Source organism: Choloepus didactylus, chromosome 6 (assembly GCF_015220235.1).
Source record: "Choloepus didactylus isolate mChoDid1 chromosome 6, mChoDid1.pri, whole genome shotgun sequence".
NCBI lineage: Eukaryota > Metazoa > Chordata > Mammalia > Pilosa > Megalonychidae > Choloepus > Choloepus didactylus.
Genome location: NC_051312.1, coordinates 32,883,510 through 32,911,172, shown reverse-complemented (window position 1 = coordinate 32,911,172; position 27,663 = coordinate 32,883,510). Strand labels below are relative to the sequence as shown.

General features: G+C 51.7%; 2 protein-coding genes across 4 annotated transcripts; one reads left to right on the top strand and one right to left on the bottom strand.

Moving 5' to 3' along the window:
* Positions 1-1,775: 1,775 nt before the first annotated feature.
* Positions 1,776-22,427, bottom strand: ARHGAP1 (Rho GTPase activating protein 1). 3 transcript variants are annotated; one of them, XM_037838589.1, is made up of 13 exons: positions 22,346-22,427; positions 18,511-18,692; positions 18,229-18,324; positions 11,877-11,964; positions 6,455-6,586; positions 6,026-6,112; positions 5,695-5,793; positions 5,211-5,318; positions 5,060-5,136; positions 4,712-4,789; positions 4,085-4,213; positions 3,768-3,871; positions 1,776-3,629 (listed from the first exon to the last, which is right to left on the bottom strand). In XM_037838589.1, the coding sequence occupies exons 2-13, from the start codon at positions 18,641-18,643 to the stop codon at positions 3,441-3,443; spliced, it is 1,320 nt and encodes a 439-aa protein (XP_037694517.1). In that variant the 5' UTR covers positions 18,644-18,692; positions 22,346-22,427; the 3' UTR covers positions 1,776-3,440. The 3 variants fall into 3 exon arrangements, with proteins under 3 accessions (XP_037694517.1, XP_037694519.1, XP_037694518.1); XM_037838591.1 differs by having other exon boundaries at positions 22,335-22,362; XM_037838590.1 differs by lacking the exon at positions 22,346-22,427 and adding an exon at positions 22,074-22,303.
* Positions 22,428-22,624: 197 nt separating this feature from the next.
* Positions 22,625-27,241, top strand: ZNF408 (zinc finger protein 408). The gene is made up of 5 exons (XM_037838891.1): positions 22,625-22,890; positions 23,190-23,449; positions 24,153-24,214; positions 24,445-24,698; positions 25,475-27,241. Exons 1-5 carry the CDS (start codon positions 22,842-22,844, stop codon positions 26,992-26,994), a joined length of 2,145 nt encoding a protein of 714 aa, XP_037694819.1. The 5' UTR covers positions 22,625-22,841; the 3' UTR covers positions 26,995-27,241.
* The last annotated feature ends 422 nt before the right edge of the window (positions 27,242-27,663 follow it).

Genomic DNA, 27,663 nt, shown 5'->3' with positions numbered 1-27,663 from the left:
CATGCAAGTTTGTTTCCTGGGCTCTAGCCAGGTCCCTGGGGCAGTCTCAGTCTCAGAGGAGCCAGGAAAAGTGGAGGATCCCGGAGGTTTTTGCTGCCTGCATTTCTGCCCTGGCAAAGCCAGTTTTAGCCTCCTAATGTATGTCCTGAGGTGGGGAGAGGGAGCTGACAGGAGACCAGTGTCCCTGAGCCAAAGGAGGTACTTGAGGCAAAAGAACTGGGCACCTGCTCTCAAGGTTGCCGCTCTTCCACCAGGCTGAAACCAGGCCACAGAACAAAAACGGATGGGTTAGAACATTCTAAATTTAGCTCAAACCTGGGGCTTAAAAGAGCAGGGCCTGCCCCCTCCTGCCAGTAGGGTCACCTGAGTGCTTTTGTTAGTGAATGCCTGTGACCCTTCTCCCAGCTACAGGACCGAGAGGAGAGTCTGCCTTAGAGCTGATACCTGACCATGAAAATAGCCACGGAGGATTGCCCCAACCTGGGATCAGAAATGATGGAAAGATAGCCTTCAAATGGGATCGCCCACAAAGCAGTTCCATTTTCCCATGTCCAGCAGTGGCTTCCTAGCCCTCTAAAGCTTCTCCCTACACTCCAACCCCCAGGGACCTGCTGTTGCTAAGTCAGTGGCCCTGCCAGTGCCCAAGCCAAGTAAACAATTCTCCCTGCCTCTCCTTTCCCTCTCTCTTGCTTGTTTCCCTGGGTCACTCTGCCTCTTCTCCAGTCACCCAGCTTAGAGCTGAGCAGAGTCAATGAAGAATCCACCAACACCTTCTGCCTTGTGTCACCTGGATGAAGTCCACAGCTGTGCAGTGGGGCTAGTTCCTGGAGCTCAGTGCCAGTGTTTATAACTACATTTTAGCAAACACTGCTTGATCCTGCAACTCTGGCCCACTCCCCAGCCCAAGCAAACAATGATGGGGAAAAAAAAATACAGGCCCAGACTGAGGCTACCAGATAGTCTCCTGGTTGCGATTAGCAGGCAAGCAGCATACAGCTACTTGTGCCAATTTAAATACTGTGAATTTCTGTCCTCCTACCCTTCCAGGGCAAACCATTTTTAAAACAAAGTGAAACCTGTCCCAAAGAGTAAAGAAAAACCGGATTTTTGTAGCCTCCATGTGACTAGGTGGTAAGCCGAAACAGCCTTGCTGAGGAGTAGGGATGGGGAAGAGAGGAATGGTGAAGAAATGAGGGCTCCTATCCAGACTGTGCAGGAGGGTGGAGCAATCGTCATTCATTTGTGAAATGACTTAATTCTAGTTACCACTGAGCACTCACTCTGGGTTATGTATTACATACATTATTTCTGATCCTCAGAGGAACCATTTTCAGATGAGAAGAAGTCTCAGAGGTCGGACCAGTTAGTCTTACTACCAGGAGAGTCAAACCCTAGTCCGACTGCAGAGCCCATACTGTCAACTACCACAGTTTGCTCCGTTCCTCTCTTCTTTGCCTGCTTTAATGAAACTAAGATTCCTTTGAGCTTCTGGTACCTTCTGTCTGGGAGCAGAAAAGGCCCTGGCCCATAGGATACAGCACATGGTAGCCAGCTGGAATGCTGCAGGTGCAAAAACAATGGACCGTGACTGTTGACATTTAAAGCCTGGAAGTTGGTCAGAAAGCTGGGCTTGTATCCCCTCACGAGTGAGCAAGATGAGAAAAGGGATCAGATGGAAAGGGGGTGCCCCTGAACCCCATCTGCTCTCTCCTACTCCACACCACTGTTCCCATCCAGCTCTGAGCCCCCAGGCACCACTCAACTCCAGCCAGATGGGCAGTTTTCCATCTCCATTTTTATTGAAATACAAAAAGTGCAAACGGTGAAATACATGATTGGTGCCAAGGAAGTCATTAAGTGTGAATGTGAACACTTGATTTACAATACAAGTGCCCCCAGGTACTACTGACTGATGGGGCAGGGGACAGGGTTGAAAGACCAAATAGGTCCAAAAGGCTCCCCAGTAAATGGGGCTGAGATACTTGATATGCAGAGAGAGCAGAAAGCAGAGATCCAGGCACAGCTAGAAACACAGAGACTGATAGAACCAGCAGCATCCAGGGCCCTGGGGTGAGAGCTCAGAGAGGTCTTGCAGATGGGCCCAGCTGCTCAGTGGGGATCCCCATGGTATGGGCTCCAGGGCTGCCCTGGCCAAGGCTGTGAAGGCAGTGCCACTGTGCAGGTACTTTCCTGCTGCTGGGTAACAAGGTTGCAGGAAAGGGTGAAGGTGGGAAGCCCCCAGAGTTCACCAGGGAGGAGTATAATCCTAAGGAATGGAGCTGGAATGAGAGCTACTAATCATGATTAATCATGATTGGGGTCCTGGTTTTCTGAAAGACAACAGGGCCCTGGGATCCTGTGCTCTGGGGGGTTGCTCTGTTAATGAAGTCTCCTGCACCCCTCTTGTGGCATTCGGCCTCCACCCCAACCCCGCCAGGATGCCACCTGCTGGATGGGGCCACCACAGCTCCTGAGGCACTGAGCCACCTCTGGCCAGAGCAGGAACCAGTCTGACTGTACAGACAGGTCCACCTGAGCCTGTAGGTTGAGGATCGGACCAGGTGGGAAGGGAAGCAAGACAGGGAGGGGTGTGGGACTGCTTGTCACTGATCAGACCAGAAGCTAGGTGACTCTCAGGGGTGGGAGTGGGGTGTCTATTTATTTAGAATGGATGTTGGGACTGGCTGAGGTTCCCTCTGAGCCCTGTCACCCAAGCTGCCAGTCCTGGGAGAACCAGGGCATTGAGAACCCTTGGGGGCAGTACCATTTGGGAAAGGCTGACCCAAGGTGTGAGGAAAGGAAAGAGGCAGAAATAGGAAGCAGACACCAGCCTTGTCATTCCTTGGCTGTGGAAATACTCAAGGCTAAACTGTCAGAGGGGGAGGACACGAGCAGGCTGCTTGCATCCAGGCCTTCACACTGCAAGGCTTCTAATGGGCCAGACAACCAACCCAGACAGGGAAGAGCCTCAGCATGGCCAGGCTCAAGCCAAGGAGCTCAGCCTTTCATTCTCCAGCAAACAGGAAGGACCAGCCCCAACCACCAACCCAGCTGGCAGTGATTTTGTCATCTACAGTTGCTGGGGAAATGGGAGTCGGAGAAAGCAGGAGAGGGGATGCTGGGGTTCAGTCCTTTTCCAGCTGGAAAGGCCAAGCCCAGCTCTAGAAAGCCCAGCAGGAGCTGGGGCTCCAGAGAGGCAGTGAGAAGTATAAGGCGAAGAAAAATGTCTCTAATAACAGCGAGGCCTCCAGGACCATGAGGAGGGCTGGACAGAAGGGGGAGGAGGAGCTACCAGTTTGGCTGGCTCCAGGTTCTACCTCCTGGGGGGCTTTGTGGCCCCTTCCTGGGCAGGAGCCCCAGGCTCCTGTAAGGCTGATGCCAGGAGGAAAAGTCCAAACTGAAACTGTCAAGAGAAGGGGCTGGTGGGGCAGGGGCCGGGCTCAGAGCCCCCTTGGGTCAGGGCTGGGGAACAATTCCCCTTGATGATCCAGCAGAAACTTGGTGAAGGTGTTGATGGGGTTAATGGCCTTGAGGGTGATGGCGGCATCCTTGGCCCATAGCAGGTTAGGGCCAAAGACCACAGCCAGGTTGGTATTGGTCATCTTGTTCTGGTCACAGTGGGCAGAAATCTGTGGAAGGAGTCAGGGGGTTGCAGCTGGAAGCCAAGGACTCTACCCCCCACTCTGGCAACCAGGAGCAGAGCAGCAGGGGTGGCAGCTCCTTGTTCCCCACCCTCCCTCTCCTCAGGCAAGCAGCAGAGGCCTCACCTGGACCAGGAAGGCCGTCAGGAAACGAAGCACCTGGTAGTTCTCCTCAGGCAGTGTCCGGAGGACCTGCAGTGTCACCTCCACTCTCTGGCTTTCATCAATGTCTATAAGGAATGGGGGCAGGTTACAGGGCTGTTGTGAATAGGAATATAGCAGCTAGTGCGGAGTCCCCAAGCAGACCTTTTTTGGAAATGCCACAACTCACAAGTCCAAAGGGGAGAGTGGGTGAATGGACAACCAAGTACACCTGCTCCATGTCCAGCCCCAGGCCCAGTGGAAGAGGGGTACAGATGGGGAGAGGAGAGAGTGACACTTACTGAGGAAGCCAACAACATGGGAGTAGAGATCGAAGGTGAGCAGGGGCTCGGGAAGCTCCCGGAGGAAAGTCTTGAGGATGACTGCAGGCAGGTGCAACTCATTGTACTGGTCAAAGTCCACGGGCAGCCCTGGTGGGTGGGATGGAGGGTGGAGAGAAGCTCTGCCCAGCCTGGAAGCCAGGATCCCCTCTGGAGGCCAAGCAGGACCCACTGCCCCACTGTACCCTTAGCCACTGCACAAGCCCCTTCTGCCAGGAACCTCCTATCCCATCTGCCTCCCTGTCTTCTTCCGAGACAAGGGGATGCAGGCTCAGTCCATTTGGGTGGAGTGGGGCCCCCTCAGCACACACTATATATATCCCTCCCTTCCAAATGAGTCTGGACCCAGGAGCCAGAAGCCTGATTGATGAGGCAGAAGGCCTGGAGCAGACAGTCCCAAGTGGGATCCAGATAATGATTCCAAACACCCCAGAAACCTCTTTCAGGAACAGACCCTGAGACCCTTGTTTATAGGGCAGCAGAAGGCAGAGAAATCCCCAATAGTCATGTACACTTGTGCCCCCTCATTTCCCCCACCAGGATCTGTAACAGCCCCATGGGCCTGGGCACATCCCTAGGACCACTCACCCATGTTGTACTTCTGCTGCACTTCCCGTACAATTTGGGTGTTGGCTGACCTCCGGAAAATTCCCTCGGTGGTGAGAGCTGGGAAACAGTGGGGGCTGGTGAGACTCAGAGCTATGGGGCAATGAGCAGACCCCTTCCCACATTCTCTCTTTCCTGGGATACCGGTTGTGGTCTTCAGGGGTGCTGTCACAGTTAAGACCTCTCTCTCAGGCCTGCCCAGCAGCTTCCTGAGGGGAGCTGGGAGACCCAACTGAGGAGACTGAGGTCAGGGCTGAGGGGGAGGTAAAAGGCAAGCTTGGAGGGAAGCAGGTCCCAGAAGCAACATGGTCGGTGGATCCTGGCACTCACCGTGGGCTTGTAAGTAGGCAATGGTCTCCCGGAGCACGATTGGAATAGGCTCCTGCTCTGGGCTCTTCTCCTGGAGGCTGTGGGAACAAGGGCAGTGGGTGGTCTGCACCCCTGGCCCAGCCCCAGGCCTGCCCACCTTCCACACACTCACTGCTGCAACGAGACCCCAAACTGCTGGTTGGGCAGAGGGGGCCGTGGTGGCAGGGGCTTGGGCGCGGTTGCCGGGCTCTTCTGTGTGGATTTGAGGAAGTCGTCATACCTGGGGAAGCAGGTGGGAAGGTTAGGCTCACTCCCTGGGCTTGCAGGCGCTAGGGCAAACCTCATTCATAGGCATTATTACCGGGTTGTTTTACATGGAGCGTGGCATTTAATTCTCATAACAATCTGCTTTACACAGAAGAAAACTAAGACTTTAAAGAGCTTCAGACACATAGCTTTTATGTGACAGAAATGGGATTTGAACTTGCTCTCTCTGACCCCATATGCTATCTCTCAATCATTACGCTCACTTCCTCTAGTCATCCGATTCTTAAGGGAAGCCTCTCCCCTTGGCCAGCATGACATATACCCACCCAAAGACATGCTATCGAGGCGGGCACACCCTCCAGCCTGCCAGCCATGGCCCCCAACCTCACTTGAGCACTTGGCGAGGGATCCCCAGTTGTTCCAGCTTCACGTGCTCGCTCAGCTCACTCAGGTAATTTACGTAGAAGATCTTCCGCCCAAACTTGAAGCTGCCAACAGAAGAAAGGGCCTAGGTCGGAGGAAGGGGCACCACTCTGCAGGCCTCCATTGTCCCCTCAGCAGCCCACACAGATGAGCCATATGACTGGCCCCAGACTGGTCTGTCCCCAGATTGCACGACCTCCTCAAGTATAGGCTTCCAAGTTAAGAGAGGGAAGCCCTAGGAGACCATCCACCCTGGGGACCAGGACCCTCACCCTGCCCCCACCCTTGGCCTGCTACCTAATGAGGGGTTTAAAGAGGATGAGCAGGGTCTTGATGAACATGGTGGGGTGCACGATGTACAGGGCCTTGATGTTCTTCTTGTACCTGCGGAGGCAGAAGGGGGCACTCAGGAGAGGGTGTGGTAGGAGAGGCACAGAGCTAAGTTCTTACTGCACCTTTTGTGATTTGACTGCTCCTGGCAAGCCTGCAAGGTGGGTGCCATTGTTGCCTCATTTTACAAATTAGGACACAGAGGCTCAGAGAGGTTAAGTAACAACAAAGCAAGTAAGTAGAGAAACTGGGATCAAAGCTCAGGTTGATCCAACTTCAGACCCAGGAGGGGGCACCTGCCTTGCCCTGGCATGGAATAAGCTCCTGGCCAAGTGGAAGGAGCTCCTGGCCAGCTGCACCCAGGCCCTGGAGCCCGCCCCCCAGGACCCCACCCACTTGCGGTCAAACTCCCGGTAGGCATCCCGGAGCCAGCTGAGGGAGGGTTTGTTGTCGCTGGTCAGGCCGTGGTGCAGGTAGAGCAGCGTGTAGTCACTCTCCACGTACTGATCCAGGGTGTGCTTCAGGTACCTGCCGAGAGGAAAGCTCTGCTCAGGCCTGCCCTGATCAGCCGCCCAGGAGTCTCCTGCTTACCTCATAACCCCCTTTCCCACAAGGCCCTCCCCGTTCCCTGCGCACACTTGTCTCTTCTGGCTGCACCCCCAGCCACTGTGTACCTTATGGAGGAGGCCCGGGGTAGTGGCCAGCCAGGCAGAGGAGTAACAGTGATAACAATAGCTCTTGTTTTTGAACATGGACTAGAAGTCAGGAGACCAGGAATTTAACCCTCATATACCTGTGATAAAATTGGACTAATATTTCCCTCACAGGGTGGCCCTGAGGAGTCAGTACTAATGATGCAGCCACTACTTACTAATATTAAGCTTTTTGTGTCTGCTGAGCATCTCATGTATGTTACCTCATTCCCTCCTCATAACCAATTGAGGCTGATATTATCCCCTTTTTACAAATGAGGGCAATGAGGCTCAGAGAGGTCCAGTGCTTATCCAGGCTCACACACCTTGTGGTGGAACCTGGAGGTGAACTGTCGAACTCCACAACCTGCATTCTTGGCCATAGGATGGCTCTGCCTTTTACAGATGGATTCCCCATGCAGGCTGTAAACACTGTGTCCATGAGAAGGCATTGGAGTGGTCTAAGGGTCCTCTTTCCTGCTCCAGTCCCTGGGCTTCAAGTGGACCAAAGAACCACACCTCCTCAGGTTTCCTAAGCTCACAACACACACACACACACACACACACACACACACACACACACACACAATGTTGAGCCTGACAAGGTGGAGAGGTATGGATGGAATGGACAAGAATTCAAGAAAGGAAGGGAAGTCCACTGCAAAGCCTTCCTCCTGAGAGTGGCTGGCCATCCAGCTGCCAGGCTCCAGCAGGGACACATCTTCAGGCTGGGGTGCTGTGCCAGCAGGAATGCTAAGGCCCTCCAAGCAGAGGGACGGTGGGAGAGAAGTAGCTGGGGAAGTGCCCAAACATTTGGTTAAGTGCCCAGATACAACTCAGCCTCCACCAGAGGGGGAAGCCTAAATACTGGGCCGTGGGTGCTGGGCTGCGCCAGCAGGGGCCAGCAGGAGAAGAGTTTAACACCAGGTCATTATCACGAGTAGAATCACTGATAACTACAAAATAATTTACCCCTTACACACATTCAGTACTTTACAGTTTACAAAGACTTGCGGCAGAGATTGCAGTGAAAATAGACACTCTCATGCCCTGATGGATATTATGACCTTTTGGAGGGCAATAAAGTGACATTTATCAGGAGCTGTAAAATGTTCATGCCCTTCCATCCTGTAAAAATATGTCTGGGAATTTATCCTAGGGAAATAGAGAAGAACAGAAACATTTTTGTACATGGCTGTTCACTGCAGCCTTTTTTATAATGACAAAAAAAAAAAAAAAATTGAACAACAAGCTAAATGTGCACCAACAAAGAATAGGTTAAATAAGTCATGGCAACATGGATGAACCTTGAAGACATAATGCTAAGCAAAATAAGCCAGGCACAAAAAGAGTAATATTATATGCTACCACTAATATGAACAATGAAAAATGTAAAACAAATGGTTTATAATGTAGAATGTAGGGGACTAATGATAGAAAGCAATTAAGGAAGGGGGAATGATAACCCAATAAGAACAGATAAGCTATTGTTGGTAAATTTAACGTTCTGGGAATGCCCAGGATTGACTATGGTCTGTTAATTTCTGATGGGTATGGTAGGAACAAGTTCACAGAAATGTTGCTATAGTAGGTTATTTTCTTGGGGTAGAGTAGGAACATGTTGGAAGTAAAGTAGTTATCTTAGGTTAATTGTCTTTTTCTTACTTCCTTGTTATGGTTTGTTTGAAAATTTTTTTTATTGTATGCCTTTTTTTTTTTTTTTGATATAGTCGATTTAAAAAAAAGTTAATTAAAAAAAAAAAAAAAAAAAAAATTAAAAAAATCTGCAGGGCCCCCTTGAGGAGCTGGTGGAGAGTGCAGGGGTGTTGGGCTTCCCCAACTTGATGGTTGCTGATGTGCTCATGGACATGCGGGACTGGTGGTTTGATGGGCTGAGCCCTATGCCGTGGGACTCCCCCTTGGGAAGACTGTTGCTGCAAAGGAGAGGCTAGGCCTCCCTATAATTGGGCCCAAGAGCCTCCTCCTGAATGCCTCTTTGTTGCTCAGATGTGGCCCTCTTTCTCTAGCTAAGCCAACTTGGCAGGTGAAATCACTGCCCTCCCCACTACGTGGGATCTGACACCCAGGGGAGTGAATCTCCCTGGCAATGTGGAATATGACTCCTGGGGAGGAATCTAGAGCCGGCATCGTGGGATGGAGAACATCTTGACCAAAAGGGGGATGTGAAAGGAAATGAAATAAGCTTCAGTGGCAGGGAGATTCCAAAAGGAGCCAAGAGGTCACTCTGGTGGGCACTCTTATGCACAATATAGACAATGCTTTTTAGATTCTAATGAATCTAATAGCTAGCAGTCAATACCTGAAACTATCAAACTACAACCCAGAACCCATGAATCTTGAAGTCGATTGCACAGAAATGTAGCTTATGAGGGATGACGATGTGACTGGGAAAGCCATATGGACCACACTCCCCTTTGTCTAGTTTATGGATGGATGAGTAGAAAAATGGGGGAAGAAAAAAAAAAAAGGCACCCAGTGTTCTTTTTACTTTAATTGTTCTTTTTCACTTTCATTTTTATTCTTATTATTTTTGTGAGTGTGGTAATGAAAATGTCAAAAATTAATTTTGGTGATGAATACACAACTATATAATGGTACTGTAAACAACTGAATGTACGCTTTGTTTCGTATGACTGCATGGTATGTGAATATATCTCAATAAAATGAATTTTAAAAATACAGAAAGAAAAAACAAAAAAAAACCCAGATTGTATTAAAATATATATTGATACATGAAACTTGTGTATAAAAATGCCAATTACTAAATATATATATATAATAAATATATGTACATGTTGTATAACGTAAAAAAAAAAAAAGTCATGGGACATCTCTAAATAGCATATCTCATGGGATGTGCCAGCAGACAAAAACTAATCTATGAAGATAGATGTCAGGGTAGTGGTTCCTGTTGGGGATGGAATAACTAGAGGGCGGGAAGGGGTTTTCTGGGGTGTGTGTGACATGGGTGTGTTCAGTGTTTGAAAATTCATCAAATTGAACACTTATAATTTGTTCACTTTTCTCTGTGCATATTATATATCAAGAAAACATTTTCTTTGCTTCCAGTCTCACACTATTTTTATTAGATGCATACTTGAATAAATGTTCAATAAAACACTTGACCTCAATAAGCCTTTCTTAAGGTTGGATCCAAAGTTCAAAAACTCAGAGCCACAAGGGATCTTAAAATATATCTGTTCTAACACAGGAATATAAGAAAACACTTTCAAAGATGTTTTTAAATATTTAATGCTTAGAAGATACCAAAATATTAACGGTGGTTTTCTCCCTGGGTCCTGAGTTATTGGACTTTATTTTGTCTTTATAGTTGTCTAAATTTTTTCTTACTTTAAATTTTAAAGTAAATTTCTTACTTTAAATTTTTTCTTACTTACTTTAAAAATGTATACAATGGCGTTTCGCATACATGATCTTACCTAATCTCCACAACAACCGTGTGAGGTGGACACGAGTCTTATTTTTATGGGGCTTTTATGTGACTGGCCCTAAAGCTTGTAAGAGGCAGAGCTGCAGTTTAACTGGTCTTCTGACTCCAGGCCTCAGGCACGTTCTGTTTCATCCCCCCCCCCCCCCCCCCAAGATCTGGATGGACAGCTGGGAAAAGCCAGGTCTGAGAGAACCTGACCGAATCCAGGACAGCCAGAGTGATGCCAGTGCCTCCCTGCTCTCAGCAGGGGTGGTGGCCAGGCGGGGGGTGACAGTGGGGGTGGGGGAGGGATCAGCCCTGGGAGGGTTGGAAGACAGACAGTAACAGATGACAGAGGCTTCTTGAGGCCAGAGGAAGCCCCAGAGTGGGTGCACCAGCTGCCCTCGCAAACTGTCTCCCGGAAACTGGGAGCTTTCCCATCTCTGTGCTCTGACTTCCTCCCCACCAGGACTATTATCTGGCCTGGTGTCTGTCACCTGAGATGTCAGACATGGTGACATAACCAGAGGAGAGGCCATGTGACTCAGCCACCCTCAGGCTGAGCAATTTGGCCTATTTCTGGTTCCACCACATGGTGGGCCTGGACCAGGCTCTGTCCTGTCAGAGGAGAGGTGGGAAGAGAGTTCAGGAAGCCAAAGAGAAAGAATTCACAGACAAGGGCTGGGAGACAGCCTCAGGGCCTGGTTCACCCCAATCCAGCTGAGACTCCAAGCTCAGGCCCTTCTGCTGCTGCTGCCTCACTCTTAGCCACCTCCTGACTCCACACCAGCCCCTACACACACAGAACCATTCAGGATCTCAAAGAGCTTGTGCGGCAGTGCAGGCTGATTTTAAATTTTGGGGGTCCTTTGAACTTTCCTGTGGTCAGGAAAGAAGTTCAAGTTGGTAACCCTACACACACCGAGGCATTTCAGAAGGAAGTCAGTGACTGACTGCTTGCTCTGCCTCTGTGGGGTCCCCGCACACACTGTGGGCTGGATAGTGAGCTTGGGGGCTAGGGACGGAGCTCTGGGCCCCACCGTGGGCCCAGTGCCTGTCTCAGTGGTGGCTCAGTAATGCACAGCAGGTGGATGCTCATGGAAATAGGACCTGCCAAGCTTCCACATTAAATCACCCTTTGGACTTGCCATTAAGAGATCAAGGTATTTAGATCAACTAGAACGATTACATATATCTGGCTAACAGAACCTAGATCGTTATAGAGATCATCAACACAAATTTATCTGAGCACAAAATAAGATAATAAATGAACAGTAACAATGAGATCTGAAGCACCATATAACTATAATAATCAGCTTTTACAGTTGGACAGGATTTTACTCTCCAAAGCAATTTTGCATGCAGTGTCTCACTCTTTTGTGGAAGGATGGGCTCTCTTATTATTCCCTTTTAAAGGTGATGAAAAAGAGGCTGAAAGAGATGAACACACCTACTGAGGAGACACAGACAGTAAATTTCCATGGCTAGGAACCAGTTCCAGCTCCTAGCCCAATGTTCTTGACCAAATATAAAATAGCTCCCTCATAAGGAGGTGGGGAGACATTAAGGGAGGTGGCCTGGAACCCCCAGGCATGAAGGACGGTAAAGAAAATGGCACCAGGCTATAATGGGGACCTGGACAAAGGTCCCACCACCCCTCTCCACCAGTACTCACCCCAGGAGTTTGCTGTGGTCCAGCTGGTGGCTAGGAGGCATTCGACAGGCACTAAACACAATAATCTTCCGCCCATACTTGTCATCTCCTAAGCAGGGAGAAAGAGGGAGCACAGTGGGTCAGAGAGAAACTGAGAGAAGACCTGCACCATTCAATACAAGGACCGGAGGGGCCCATGCAGCTACAGCTCTGTGCCGGTTTGGATATATTTTGTCTCCCCCAAAACCGTATTTTTTAATTCAATCTTGTGGGGGCAGATGTTTTAATCTTTTTGATTAGGCTGTGACCTCTTGATTGAATGTTTCCTTGGAGATTTGACCCCACCCATTCAGGGTAGGGCTTGATTAGTTCACTGGACTACTTAAGAGAGCTAAGAGAGACACAGACACCTGCTGACGAGTTGAGATGCTAGCCCACAGTTTGCTCCAGAGGAGCTAAGAGAGGACAAAATGCCCCAGAGAGGAGTTGAGAGAGTTTTGGAGAGATGCTTGGGAACTGACAGATGCTCAGAGATGCTTGGAGTTGCAGACAGAAGGACATTTGGAGATGCTGAGCTAAGGACACACAGGAGCTGAGAGAGGAGCTGAAACACAAAAGGGGACCAGCAGATACCAGCCATGTGGCTTCCCAGCTAACAGAGGTTTTCCGGATGCAACTGGCCTTCCTTCAGTTAAGGTATTCTCTTGTTGATGCCTTAGTTTGGACACTTTTATGACCTTAGAACTGTAAATTATAACTTAATAAATCCCCTTTATAAAAGCCAATCCATTTCTGGATGCTAATGACAGCATTAGCAAACCGGAATAAGCTCTGAGCAGCCTCCTGCACTCATGGGGGGTCGTCACTAAAGAAGGAAGGACAGGTTGCTCCTGAGGTGGAACATAAAAAAATAACGTGAAATTTTAAAAAGTCACACCCACCAAAACAATTGAATGGGCGTTATCTTGTCATCTTAAAAGGCTACATTTAATCTGTACCCCCACCCCTACTAAGCAATATATATTTGGAACACCTCTTGAAGCTACCTTCTTAGCAAGTCTGAGGCCACAGAGAAAATCAATCTGACTACTTAGTGGTCACATCACATTTTTAACCACCGGCAATGCTTTCTGATTTTATTATTAGAATTATTGAACAGACTTGGCTCTGATTGACTTCTGGCCATTTCTAAGAATCATATGCTTTCTCTTTGAGGATCTTCAAAAGAACACAGAGTCCAGAGGAGTTTGTAATGCTGTGGGAAAATGTTCCTTTGGGTGTATTTGCTCAGGGATGTTTGTCCAAAATTAGACATCATTCGATGGTTGGGCCTTCTGGCTCTGTCATGAAGCCGAGGAACTCCTGAGATACATGCTACTGCCCCTGAAGTAAGATGCTCTCAAGGTCAGCCTGGATAAGGAACCCCAAGCAAAGTTTGATGGGGACAAGGCCAGGTCCTACTTCCCCACATCTGAGGGACCTTCCCTTCACCTCTGCCCTCACACTTCTCCAGAGGCACCAGATTACACTTACTTCAGAAGTGAATAAAAACACAACTCACATAATCCATGACACCCAGTAAGGATCTGTCCTTCAAAACCTCTGAGGACTCGGGCTCATCCCTCCCCTCACTTGAGTATTTAATCAGCCGTATTTAATAAGTCATGACCTTGATGAGCCTTCCTTGTCAGTGATTTAACCCAGGAGTCAGTGTTTTTTCCAAAGTGGTTGCCAAGGCTCTGACCCTTTTCTCTAGGGCTGAGGCAAGACTCAATGGAGAAGCTGGGAAGGAGGCTTCTGGAATGTGGGAAGGGTGGCCCCAGTCCCGGCTGACCACACGGCCTGGTGCTCTGCCCTGCTTTAGCAGCCTCGCCCCCAGCAGGCTGACCACCTCGTCCAGCCTCAAGATCAGTCCTTCCACTTCTCCCCTCTCAAACCAAACCACTGCCTGGACTCTCCTGGCCCTGAAAAGTCCTAGCCAGGACCCTCCAAGAATTGCCTGCATCAGGGCCTGAGGCCCAGCCCACCAGGCCCAGAGAGAGACTCTGTCTTCCCCTTGCAAACTGCCCTTCCTCCTAGCCCTGGAGAATTACAAACACCTACCTGCCCCTGACTCTACTGCCCTGAATCTTCCGTTTCTTCTGCAACCCCACACACGTATATTCTTCTGGGGTCCCAGGATTATAAACCTTCCTCGGAAAGGCTCACCTAGCTCTCCAGGCTCACACTGTGCCCACCACCAACACAGAAGCATTTGAAGTCACTGCCCACATCAGGCTGGTTTAAGCCACTGCCTTTTTCTCAAGGATTCTGCTCCCCTCCTCCAGGTTAACTCCTACGAATCCTTAAGACTCAAGCTAGGCATAAGCTCCTCCCAGAAGCCTGTGCCCCCCTTACTCCTCCCCAGAGAGCTTAGCTACCCATTTTTGTGGCTCTCAGCATAAACCACCCATCTCTGTCATGACACATCGTCTCTCCTGTGCAATGAATTGTTCATATACCTGTCTCCTCTACTGGCTTGTGAGCGGGGCCTGTGTCTTCATCCGTCTTTGAATCCCTAGTGCCTGGTCTAGTGCCCAGCACATGGCAGGCTTTCAATAATGCTGGCAGTTGGCATGAAGCCCCAGGTCAGCATTACATGGTAGGCACAGCTCTATTCCTGAGTTCATTCAGAATGAGGCCTGGGTTAGAGGTTCAGCCGTCTTTAGGGATTGAGTTTTCCAAAGTCTGGGGCAGAATTTCTCCAGACATATAGGCAGAGAACCCTCTGTGAGCCTGTCTGAGGAAGGGAAGCTACAGGTCTACCCCACAGCATCTATTTGGGGGGACCAGGTACCACCTGCTGTCTTTATACCCTAGACTAGATCCCGATGTGCTAGGTGCTTTCCAGGCCAGCTGGGGACAGCTCAGGGGCCATGCACCTGCCCTCATTTGCTTTTCACTGGTTCTGCTAGGGGGTGAGGACAAAGGGCCAGCCTGGCAAGCCCAGCCTCTTGTACAAGCTGGAGCTTCAGAAACTGCTGGCACCTCCTGCCTCGGGCCTGTGAAGGGAGGAGCACTGTCTGCCTATTCCCTTCCAAGCAGGGGAAATGCCCAGATGTAGGGGATGTGAAGAGAGGATCAGGGTGCTCCCAAAGGAGTCTTTCCATCCCTGCCCACCCAATAGTGAGGGAGCTATTTCTCAGCCCTTGTCAGCCAGCAGATTTGATGACTTAGGGTAGAAGTCTGAGCACTCACAGGGCTCAAGAATTTAAAGACCTAGTAACTGATCAAGCAGTTGGGGGTGAGGGGCCAGGGTTGCATCTCTTGGCTGGCATCTTGTCAACACACCTTGTAAATAAGAAACTTTGGATTCTCAACCAGAGCTCCACCAATGGGTTTCATGTTACATGAAAAACATCACACTCACATGCACATTTGTTCTAGGGGAAGAGGTCCATACCTTTCCCATCCTCAAAAGGGAGTGTGACCAGTTTTAAGAGCCATGTCACTATACTGTAAGGGAATGTATATTTCTCCTCATGGACTTTCAATGCTGACTACAGGACTTGTTCCAGAATAGGTGTTCTGTAAGTGCATGTTGAATGAAGCTGAGATGGGGGATGGGGGGATGGGGGTGGGGGTGGCTGGAGCGGGGATCAACCGGGGATTGAATGGCAAGACTCTCAGACAAGTGAGGGATGGGAGTATGGGCAATTCTTGTCTCGCCCCTACCCTCCCACTTCTGGGACCTGAGTCCCATCGCCCAAGTCCTTAGGATAGCCCGGTGATCACAAGCCAACAGGGTGACTGTTGCTAAAAGAAGAACACGTAGAAGAGCCCAGAACTCCTCCTCCTGATCTCTGAAGAGAACAGGACCTCTGCCCTGGAGATTTAAGGAAGGGGAGGAGCTAGCAGTTCTGGTGTCTCCAGGACACTGGCGGAAGAGAACTGAGGCACAGTGTTTGTGGAAAGCACCAGGAAAAGACAAGCCACCTGAGAACAAGGCCTCTGCATTCCCCAGATACCAATCAGGAACTTGTCCAGGTGGCCGGTTGTTAATCAGCAGGCAGGCAGGCAGCAGGCATTCTGGGGGCTGCCAGAGCAGCCGTCCTGCCTCCCCGCTCCGCCAAGACCTGCAGAGCAGGCCCGGGAGACAGCAGGTGGGGGCTGGGACGGACAGAGCCAGTGCTGTGCTGGAGCTGGCGGGCTGGTGGTTAAATTGTCAGGAATTCTGCAGGCCAGTTGGCATCATGTTTGTAGCTTGAAATCGGCCATGGCAGAAACTGGCAAAAGCTACAAATAATCATCCTTTTTTTCCCTTACTTTCTGGAGAGCCAGTTGTTAAACATTTACCAGCACAGCAGTGGATAGAGCCCAACTGGACTGAGCATGGAGCATGACAGCCACTGCTGGAAGGAGAACAGAGGCTACAGAGGAGTTGGGGGTGAGACCCATCTTCTCTTCCATTATGGGCTCATTCTCTGCTTTCTTGTGCCCGGAAACTGGCCTCTTAGGATGTACCCACAGTCTCCTCAAATGGTCTCACTCTGATGGTGCCAACCCAGACTCCTCGCACCAGTCTCAGAGAGGCATGCACAAGGGGACACCCCACCTTCCCAGGGGTTCCTGAGCCAGCACTCAGCTCAGGCTGGAGGAGCCAGCACCCAGGCCAAGCCACTGCACACAGCCAGGCCAGACGGGGTGGGGCAGGGACAAGGCTCCCCCAACCTCCAGCTCCTTTCCCTTTGGGCTCTGGGTGTGTCCCCTTGCAGCCCCCACCCTGTCATGCCCCCCATGATTCCTCTGCTATTTCCAGCTCCCAGGCACCACCAGCTCCCAACTCCCAGGAGTGGGGCTGCAATTAAGCTGGCCCCACTTGGCTTCCACCAAGAGCCCTTCCTGATCAACAGCCCCAGAGGCCACAGCCCAGAAAGTCCAGAGGCCAAGCAGAGACAGCCAGGACTGACACGTACCTGGCTGGGCCCCCGCTGGCTCATCAAACCCTGGGGAAATAGAATCATGTTGCAGCTCTGCTTGCTGGGGGAAGAGGGGACATCCAACGAAGCAGGGGGCCCAGCCTCCCCCAGCCCTGCCTTGTGACTTGCCCACACAGGCCAGGATAAGGTCAGGGTGAAGACCTTTACATCAGTCATCCCCTATGACCCAGCCAGCCCCAAATATGGGAGACCGAGGCAAGAAGGTTCTGAGCCTTCTCCTGTGACAACCCTGCTCACGTTAGGACCAGGCCAGGAAATAACTCTCAGCCTTGCTCCTGGAGGGGTGACAGAGGTCAGAACCTAGGCCCCCAGACCAGGGCAGACTCCAGGAACACAGAAATCATGGAAGCACCTTAGACCTTACGGGCAATCCTCTCAGCGGTCTCACATCTCTGAGCCCAGCATCTGGGGGACATGGGACTTCCTACCCCTTCCCTATGGCCAGGTGCTTCCAGGCACATGATTTCTTCCAGGTCCCCCTCACGTGGCATCACCTTGGGCTCTAGGAGTCAAGTTCCTCCTGGCTCCCCTGCCTGCCCCAACACCTCCAAGCAGGGCCATGCTGTCACCCTTGCCTCTAGCTGCCTGGCCTCACTGGCAAGGACAGACTATCCATTAGGGAAAACACAAAGGAAACTACAATTCCAATTTCCTTCTTAGCAACAGGACCCAAGGGCAGGATCCAGGTCAAAAGCATCCTTGTTAATGCCCCGCTCCTGTTTATTCTAGGCCCTACCTCAGGAACAGGAGGGTGGGAGCTCACCGACACCGAGGCCCAAGGTGGTAGAATGTCTGCCAGGAACCTGATGCTCTAGGGGGTCACGAGGCCCCTCAGTTCTGAAAGGAGGCCCCACCCACTCCAGACTCCCTTGGAGGTGGATTTCCCAGGAAGGGCTGCCCACCCCCACCCCATCCCCAGTAAATGATTGGGGGGTGGGTGGCGCTGACAGCAGGGCAAAGGAAGGGAGGTGGAGAGGGGACAGGCAGGGCCCCTGACTGAGGCCTAGCTATGTTCTGACTGTGGGCTAGGCCCTGACATATCTTCACTACTGTAATCCTTCAGTGACCCCAGGAGAAAGAAACGAGTTCAGAGAAGTCAGGTTTCTTGGCTCAAGTCACTCTGCCGCTGCTAAACAGCAGAAATGGAAATCAACCCCAGGGCTTTCTGCCTCCCACATACCATCCCCCCATGAGACAACGGGGTCACAGATCAGGATGGGGTTGCAAGAGACTGTACCTAGCACCAATCAGAATCAAGTTATGATTTCAAAGGAGCCCCAGGGTCAGGGGTCAGACAACAGGATCTATCCCTTTCCCTATGGCATGAAGGACCGGCTCCCCTAAGCCAGGAGTGCAGACTGCAGGGAGAAAGGTGCAATGGTGGGTGAACTCACCTGCCACCTCCACTATCTGATGCCGGGCGATGTCATAGTAAGGGTCGTCCCACTTCAGGTGTGTGACGGGTTCTGGGGAACTGCTTTTGGAGTCATCTGAGGAACACAGCAAGTCAGGAGACAATCTAGGGGGCTGGTCCAGGGCTCTCCCCAAGGCTCATGCTTGTTGGAACTCCCCCCAGTAAGACTTGTTCACCTCCCGACCCTGGACTGGTCTGTGTGCCCCCATCCTGCCCTCCTAGGGCCCCGTGCAGCATCAGCCTGAGATCTGGTGATACCCACCTGACTTGGGAAAGTCAGGCATCTCATCTGAGGGCCAGTTCTTCTCATCGATGGAGGCCAGCTTCAGCTGATTCAGAGCCTGGCTGGTGTCATCTAAGGTCAGGTCATCCTGCAACTCCGAGAGCGGGTCCATGGCCAAGCCTGTCCCCCACAGCTTAATCCCACAGAACCTGAAAAGAAAACTGGAAGAGGGAAAGGGGGTGGCAGGTTAGCAACACCTTCTTTTCACCTTCTCTAACTTCTACAGCAAGCCTCCCCATTCCAAGCCCTCCTGGCCCCACCCCTTCCTCTGCCAAATGCCCTGTCCCTGTTCTTCTACACTTCTCATCCCTGCCAGGAATGCCATGGAGCTCTGGGTTCTCCTGGCTCCACAATTCAGGTGTGTTGCCAGAAAAGGCAGCTGGGGCAGAGGATGGCACAGCTCAGCGCCTCCCTCGGGTCCTCCAGCTGGGCAGGGAAGAGCCGTGCCAGGCCCTGCACTGTCCACTACCTAGCAGACTCAGCCATGCAGTCCCTACTGCAGATGGTAGAGGCTCTGTCCCTTTCCTCAGGGGTCCTGGAGCACAGAAGCTTCCGAGGCCCCAGCAGTTACAGGGGTAGAGATGTTGCTAGAATCTGAGGAACACAGGGATGCTCCAAATCCCATGCTTGAAACCAGTCCACTCCTTCATCCCCCACCACTGCTCTGAGAAAGAAGAGGCTCCAGAGGCAACAGGGTCCCAGAAAAAAAGGCCATGCTGAGGGGCCCAACTGGGCCTGCCCCAGGACAGACACTGGCAGCAGGGGATGGAGTCTGCCTGCCAGCCACAGAGCTGACACCTACAGGTACCCAGGGGCTCCCGAGCCCACTCCAATCTGTGGGAAGCTCCTGATGCTAGTTTCAAGGTGGGAGAAACCCACAGACTGCCTGAAGGACTGGAGAGCACAGATGGGAAAGGGGGAAGCTCGTGACATCCAGAGGGCTTAGATAAGGGAGATGAAGAACAGAATGGCAGTTACAGCAAGCAGGGAGGGAGAAGGGACAACTCTGCAACTGGGTACCGCGAGCCTGGGATCTGTTCATGGCCAGAGGACGTGGCTGCCTGCAGCCTGGCCGGGGCAGGCCCCCTCTGTCCTCAGCCCTAATAAGAAGCAGATCCCTCTCCCACCACAAGCTCTTCATATGAGTGAGGGAGGGGAGTTTCAATTCAACCCAGGAAGAGGCTGCTTTACGCGCAGCTGCATTCCTAGGGCCTGAAAACGACATATATGGTCAGAGAATCAGCAGGGCCTCTACAGAGTGCAGAGAGGAGCCAGGGGCGGGTAGGGAGAAGATGGGGAGAAGTGCCACAGCCATGCAGACCCTGAACACCTCTGGGCTCTGAGGTGACGTGACAGCCTCCTGTACGCATCAGAGCTGAGGTCTCTGGATGGCAAACCATCTCCCTGTGCCTGGCAACAGCCACCTTGTTACCAAGACAACCACACCCGAGTCAGTGGTGAAAGCTCTTTCAAGCTCACGAGCCAAAGCCAAGAGGCCAAACTGCCAGAGAAAACCCTCTTCCTCCTTCTCTCCCCGGGCCTTGTCTACTATCCTTGTCCACTACCCTTGCTTACGCCCCAAAATATGAGTCCCTTCCCAAAGAACCCAGAGAAAGAAGATCCACCTATATTTGGGAGCATATTTCTCTTAGTAACATTATGTCCCTCACCCCTAAAACTCAGCACCACCCTCCCCACACACACACACTTCCCTCCAATGTAGGCCATCCTCAGCTTCAAAGAATTCAGCCCTGCTCCCTCTACGTGCTCCTTCTCCTCCCCCAACCCACCCCCATTCAACCAGGAGGCTGAGGGCTGCTTCCAAAAGAGGCCCCCAGCTGGGTAACAGGGACAGAATCCAGCTCAAAAACAATCCCCTCCAAGCCAGAGCTCTTCCCCTCCCTTCTGTTCCACCACTGCCCAGGCACCTGGTGCTCCTTCAGGCCTCCCACAGCTACCCCAGAGAAGCCTTCCAGCCCACAGCAGGTACTTGATGTGATGGAAAAGGTATAAGATAATATGTATGGGGAAGTGGTTTCTAGTGCTGCCTAAGCCACTGAATTGCAAAGATGTTGGCAAGTCCTTCTCTCCGGACCTCAATTTCCTCATCTATAAAAGCAAAGGTTCCTTCCAGATATACAATTCTCCAGTGTTCTAAAATATCTGTGCTGAAGGGAACAACAGGATTAGAAGGAGCAGCTGGGAGCTGAGGTATGTGTGAGGGAGGGAGAAGACACCGTCTAAAAAGGAGCTGAACTCGAACTCCACCTCTTTTCCAGTAACTCCTCCTCTGTTTTATCAGTTCATCCAGAACTGATCCCACCCCCAACCCAATTACCTCCTTTTCCAGCGTAACTAATCAAGTTATTCCACTTCCCAGCCAGACTGGCCTCTCTCACTATCCTCCAAACCACAACTGTTGCCTTCTCTGAGCCTGGAAGCTTAGCTCGTGCAGTGGGAGCATGAGGGAAGCTAGTGCTGGAAGTTTCTAACATAAGGTGATGGAAATGAAGTACACTGGCTGCCTAAGACTCCCATCACTCATGAAGCCCTCCTCCACTCTGTGCAAAACACTCCCTACTCTGAGGTAAATTTTTCCCTTCTCAGCAGGTAAACCATCTACCTTTACAAAAATCTTTGAGAATCACTTTAGGCAGATGTTTTGGGAAGTTCTGGACCTCTCTGAAAATCTAATGAAATATGTGGACTTTTTCCCTAAGAAAAATATACACATGCATGAAACCTTGCAAGCGATTTTAAGGGGTCCACATGCTCTCTGAGAATCCCTCTTTAAGAACTCCTGACATATTCAGAATAATGCCTGGCACATGGTAGATGTTCAGTAAATACCTGTTGAATGACTGAATAGATTAGTTCATTTCCTAAGTGGAGAAGGGAATCAACATTTGTTGAGGGCCTAAAAGGCACCAGGAACTGGACACAGTTTATCTCTTTTAACTTCACAATAGCACAGTAAGTGATGTACTACTAAGCCCATTTTACAGTTTGAGGAAAGTGAAGACCCGAAAAAATAAATAGCTTAGCATCATATAGCCAGCAGTCAGGGTTTTAATCCATGTCCATCAGAGGTGGTCTCTTGGTGAAGGTCAATCCCTCAACAATTCTTTATGTGACTGTCATTTATCAGCTTCTTGAGGTTCAGATAGAAAACCTGGGGCACAAAAGGGTAAACAAGCCTCTCCCCTAATCTTCTCTTCTGCGAACAGAGATAGCAACTTGAAATCGTATTCTCTGGCTCCGGAAAGCACCTCCTACAAGGAGAGGGAGTTGCCTCTCCAGAATTGCAAAAACCCGAATCCCACCGTAATAGGACAGCAAGACTCTCGATGGCAATCACATTTGCACAGAGCTTCATGGTTTACAAAACCCGGGTTGGGTGTGATGATCCCATTTCACAGATTAAGGAAATGAGAAGAAAGCGTGGCCTAATAAATGGCAGGGAAGAACACTTCCCTCAAATTTCTTGCTTTTAGTGCTTCGCCAGATCGGACCAGGGTGACTTCTCCCTCCCACCGGCGTACTTGAGGACAGAGATCTGGCCAGGACTCTGTCCTGCGAATGGCAGGAGGAAGGCAGCGAACGGGGCGAAGTCTCACTGCAGTCCCGGGAGTGGGTCAGAATCCCCGCTGCAGGAAGACCAGGATCCCAGGCCTCATCCCATCCCTGGGTCCCCCGTCAGAGCCGCTCGGGTCCTTCCTATCCGAACCCCATTCCTTCAGGTGACCCCTGGGCAGATCCTTTTCCCCCAAACCCATCTCCACCCGGGGAGACCCTCGCGCGACCTGCAGCTCACCGCGCTTGCCGTCTGCCACGCCTGTCAAAGCTTGACAAACTTCCGGCTTCGGGGTGGAACAGGAACCGCCCCCTCCCCTCTCCTCACTCCCCAACCACTTCCGCCACACCTTCAACCCACTTCCGGCCCGCTGCCCGGTTCAAACATGGCCGTTTCGGGAGCCCCGCCTACTTCCTGCACGAACCCGCCTAAGTGCCCGCCGGGGAAGTGGGCAGCGGTATGACTGTCCGACTCTTCCCTCCCAATAAGAGGAGGCTGGAAAAATGAGTTCCGCTTTCCTGGACACTCGAATCCCTGATGGACCTCCGGACTCCTAGGTTAGAATTATCCTCGGACAGAGTTTTGTCTCACATGTACTCCCGAACTCTTGGTCCTGTGCACCAATTAGGTTCGACTCTAGGATTCTTTCCTGGGAGGAAATTTGGAAATGAATGTTTCCGAGAGGATCTGAGAAGACGAAGCTCACTTCCGGCGGTGGGAGGCTTTCCGACCCAGGATGGAGGAGGTGAAGGAGCTGTTCTTTGAGGGGAAGAGACCGCAACTCGGTGAGTGCCTAGCGATGTCAGCCACCCTCAGCCCTGGCCTGGATGGACCCAGCGTTCTTTGGTCGACTCTCTCCCCCTGGTTCTTCTCCTCTCGAGCCTGGGATCCTCCTCCGGCGTTCTGAGTCACCGGGGGCCTCTTAGGAGCCCCTAATCCCCACAGATTCCCAGAGGAACCCCCGGGAGCCTCACAGATCGCTCAGACGCAGGAGGCCTAACTGGACCTGCAGCTTCCTTTGGTCCCTTTCCTTGCCACAAGCCGTCTTGGACTGCTCCCTTATCGGCTTCCCATCTCCCTGCAGCCCCCAAGCCGCGCCTGGGCCCGGACTCAGGATGGAGCCCTCCCGGAGAAGGCTGCGCCCAGGGTCTCAAGGACTTCCCGCTGGGGCCGGCCGGAGCCGTCTTCGTTCTAAAGAACCTCCCCCGGGGCTTGGCCCTTGGCCCCTCACTCGCCGTGGAGCAGCGCTTGGGGATCTGGTGTGTCGGGGAGCCCTTACAGCCGGGACAGCTCTGGGGGCCTCTGGAAGAGAAGGACGAGGGAGCGAAATCACTGCAGGAGGAGGTATTGAGTAGGGCATCCCCTCGCTGAGATTGAGAATTTGGGGGGGTGGTTCAGACGTTTCCTGACAGCCCTCCTGTTTGTTGGTCGAGGCAGAGTATTTCAAGCAATTGAGAGAAGATGGTTTTATCCTTTCTCTCCAGGATTGTCCCACCCCTCCCCCCCTTACTTGGCAGTGGCTGAGGAATGGAAGTGAAAATGTTATTAAAAGCTGCATTAGTATAGTGTTTGCAATGACGAAGGTCAAGAGCAAGGGTTTCTTGGAATTAGAAAGGCAGGAAATCAAACCCCGGCCTTATCACCCTAGCTAGTTAAATTGCATGCTTCATTTATCTCGTCTGTAAAAGAAAGGAACATAATGACTGTCTCTGGGTAATCTGGATGACTAGATGAAATAATGCAGGTAAAGGGTTTTGTGGCATAATAAATAAATAATAAAATACATTTTAAAAAAATTAAAAAGTTGATGTTGCTTTTGTTAGTTTTTCTGTTTAGTACTGGACGGCAGTAACATGTTCAGTTTAGTAATTCTCCACACCCTTGGAAGGGAGGTGAAGAGGCAGTCCTTATTGAATGGAGTCAGACAGGTCCTGTAGAGAAAGAACCACAGGCCACTAACCTTCCCAGGCTTCATCTTGGATCATCTTTTTTCCCATTCTGCCACCTTCAAACACATGTGAGAAGGACTTTTATTGGTTTATTTCAGGACCTGTCACTAGGCCCATGGCAAGACGTATGTACCTGTGAGCGGAGTTCAGGCTGGACCAGGTAAGTTGCAGGAGAGTATATAGTGAGGATTGCTCCTTTGAGATTTTCTCTTGTGACTTGGGATGGAACCTGAAGCAGACTGCTATCCCCCACCCCAACCCCCTCACAGTGATCTTTTGCAGTCACTATTCCACAGGCATTGGGTCCTTTAGGACTCAAACTGCCTGGGAGCTGGGGCTTTCAGGGAGGGCCACTTGAAGAGGGTCTCCTGAGCTTGCTCTGTTTTGCAGTTTGGTGCAGCGAGGCAGGCAGGAGAATGAAGGAAACGTGGCCCCGGTGTGGATTAGCAAGAGGCTCCACCTGCAGGTGTACCAGGTTGTGCTGCCAGGGTTTGAATTGCTGCTATGGCCCCAGCCCCGCTCTGAGAGCCCAAGCCCCACCCAGCTAGAGGAAGAGGCAGCCATGGCTGTGGTGACAGAAGAGGAGCCTGCTGCGGAACACGAAGGGGCCTCCCCTGGGGAGGATGCAGCACAACCTTGCACAGGTATGTGTCAAATGCTGGTTCCCAAATTCTGTTAAAAAGACAAAGCTGGAGTTGATGGTTTCATGCAGTTAGGGAGAATACTACAGAATCTTGATGGTAGCTTTTCTGATGGGGAAGGGCAAAGGCGGGATATTTCTTGAGATTTGGAAGTCTGGATTTAAGGTGGGTCTTTCAGTTGGGTATGGGGTTGCCTAATTAGGATTGTGTAAGGATCATGACATAATAGTTTAGGACTGATAAGACACAGGCTAGAATTTTCAGGCGAGAAGTTCAAAGAGTCTCGGTGTAGAAACTCATTTGATGCTTTCTGGGCCTTTTTCTTGGTATGAACAATAAAGCTATTTACAATATCTTCCTGAGCAAGAGTTTCTTGTAATAGTAAGGACATGTTGATGAAGACAGTAAGCTGTGAAAGGTTTCCTTTCTTGTATGCTTCGATCTGGGGCAACCAAGGGGAGGGGTCATGACTCACATCCTAAGTGGATGTCTCCAGAGGGAGAAAAAAGGGACCTCTGGGATGGCCTTTCAGGATTATTCAGATGGCTGCAGCACTGTGGTTCTCAGGAGTGCTTCCCCTGAAGGCACCTGAGACCTATGGGGACCAAAGATGGAGCCTGTGGCTCATGATCTGGGGAAGAGACTGGTGTCATTGCTCCCATTGAAGTCAGGAGTAGGTAGAAGCCACATATTCCTGAAATTTCCAGTGAGTACTAACACCACTCCCACAGTCTGTTACCAAGCTCTGCTAACTCTATCACCCCACTCTTGCCTTGCAGATCCTGTTCACCATTCCCACCCCAGCATCCAGGCAGAGTGGACAGTGAGCCCTGGACTTAAGCATCAAACCCAGGACCACCTCTCCATGGACAACCAACCACTCGGACCCTTGCCACAGGATGGCAACCTGGATGGCAAGGATCCACCCCAGACGCAGATGCTACCTGAACCTCAGAGCAGCCTGGCTCCCCCGCAGGGCCCAGAGAGCAGTGAAGCCAGTTCCTTGTCTTCTTTCAGGGCCGCCCAGCTACATGCCCACCTGGACAAGCAGTTACATGGCCCCAGTGATCAGTGCCCACCCAGAGCAAAAACCTCAGAGCCTGGGAAGCAGCAGGCTGGAGAGATGCAGCTTTCCGGCTTCCCTGCACCTCTGCGGAACCCTCCTGGAAGCTCCCTGAAGCTGGGTCGACGGTACCGGTGTGGGGAGTGTGGCAAGGCGTTCCTGCAGCTGTGCCACCTAAAGAAGCATGCATTCGTGCACACGGGCCACAAGCCCTTCCTTTGCACTGAGTGTGGCAAGAGCTATAGTTCAGAGGAGAGCTTCAAAGCTCACATGCTAGGCCACCGTGGGGTGCGCCCTTTCCCCTGCCCACAGTGCGACAAGGCTTACGGCACCCGGCGAGACCTCAAAGAGCACCAGGTGGTACATTCAGGTGCCCGGCCCTTTGCTTGTGATCAGTGTGGCAAGACCTTTGCCCGCCGGCCCTCCCTGCGGCTGCATCGCAAGACCCACCAGGTGGCAGCTGCCCCTGCCCCCTGCCCGTGCCCTGTGTGTGGGCGGCCCCTGGCCAACCAGGGCTCCCTGCGGAACCACATGCGCCTCCACACGGGGGAAAAGCCCTTCCTGTGCCCACACTGTGGCCGGGCGTTCCGCCAGCGGGGCAACCTACGTGGGCACTTGCGGCTCCACACAGGGGAGCGCCCATACCACTGCCCACACTGTGCCGATGCCTTCCCCCAGTTGCCTGAACTGCGGCGCCATCTCATCTCCCACACTGGGGAGGCCCACTTGTGCCCCGTGTGTGGGAAGGCCCTCCGAGACCCACATACACTACGTGCTCACGAGCGCCTGCACTCAGGGGAGAGGCCTTTCCCATGCCCTCAGTGTGGTCGTGCTTACACCCTGGCTACCAAGCTGAGGCGCCACCTCAAATCCCACCTGGCAGACAAGCCCTACCGCTGCCCCACCTGTGGCATGGGCTATACCCTCCCCCAGAGCCTCAGGCGGCACCAGCTCAGTCACCAGCCTGAGGGGCCCTCCAGTCCACCCTCTGTGCTTCCTGCTGCTTCTGAGCCCACTGTGGTGCTACTGCAGACTGAGCCAGAACTGCTGGGTGTGTCCAGTGAGCAGGAAGTCTCCCCGGCCCAGGACGTCATTGAAGTCACCATTTCAGAGAGCCAGGATAAGTGCTTTGTGGTGCCCGAGGAGCCAGGCCCTGCCCACAACCTGGTGCTTATCCAGAAGGACTTGGGCTTTAGTGCCTGGGCAGAGGTGGTAGAGGTGGAGACAGGCACCTGACACCCTCACCTTCCTCTAACAGGGCTCTACATAAAAATCTGTTTTCTAGTTGTTTGGCGTCTGGATCTTCTTTTTGGGTTGCCCTTCCTGCTCATGTTAGAGGGCCACCAAATTGTTTCCCAAGACTAAGGTAAAACCTCTTCTGGATTAAAAATATTTTTATTGACTTCCAGTAGAGCTTGTTCTACCTCCTTCCCTAGGAACACCTCAGGGTACTTCTTTAAACACTGCCGAGGTGATCTCATAGACTGAGGTGGTCAGGCATTTGGGTGCTTAGCACTAGGATAGTCATACCCATCAAGCCCCTCTAGGACCAGGCACTTCTTTTTGAAATGAGATTGATTGATTCTTGAGGGGTTAAATGGCCTGAGACTGATCTCACCTCCCAGCCCTGAGACATGGATTGTCACATGTCCTAATAATTCAGGCTTTAATTTGGGTAGCTTTTCTCACCACCTGAGGTCGGTTACAGTTCTGTGCTGAAGGATGCCAGACTCCCTGGGAGAGGCGGCTAGGTCAGCTCTGCCGGAGATAGCCTTGTTCGGGGAAGGCGTGAGGAACTCCCACATGTTCTGCATCTGATGGGGGCCTGGACTGCCCTGCATGCTGGGGACCTGCTAGAATATGACAGATAAACGCTACATCCCTTACAGAGCTGATTGTCTCTCT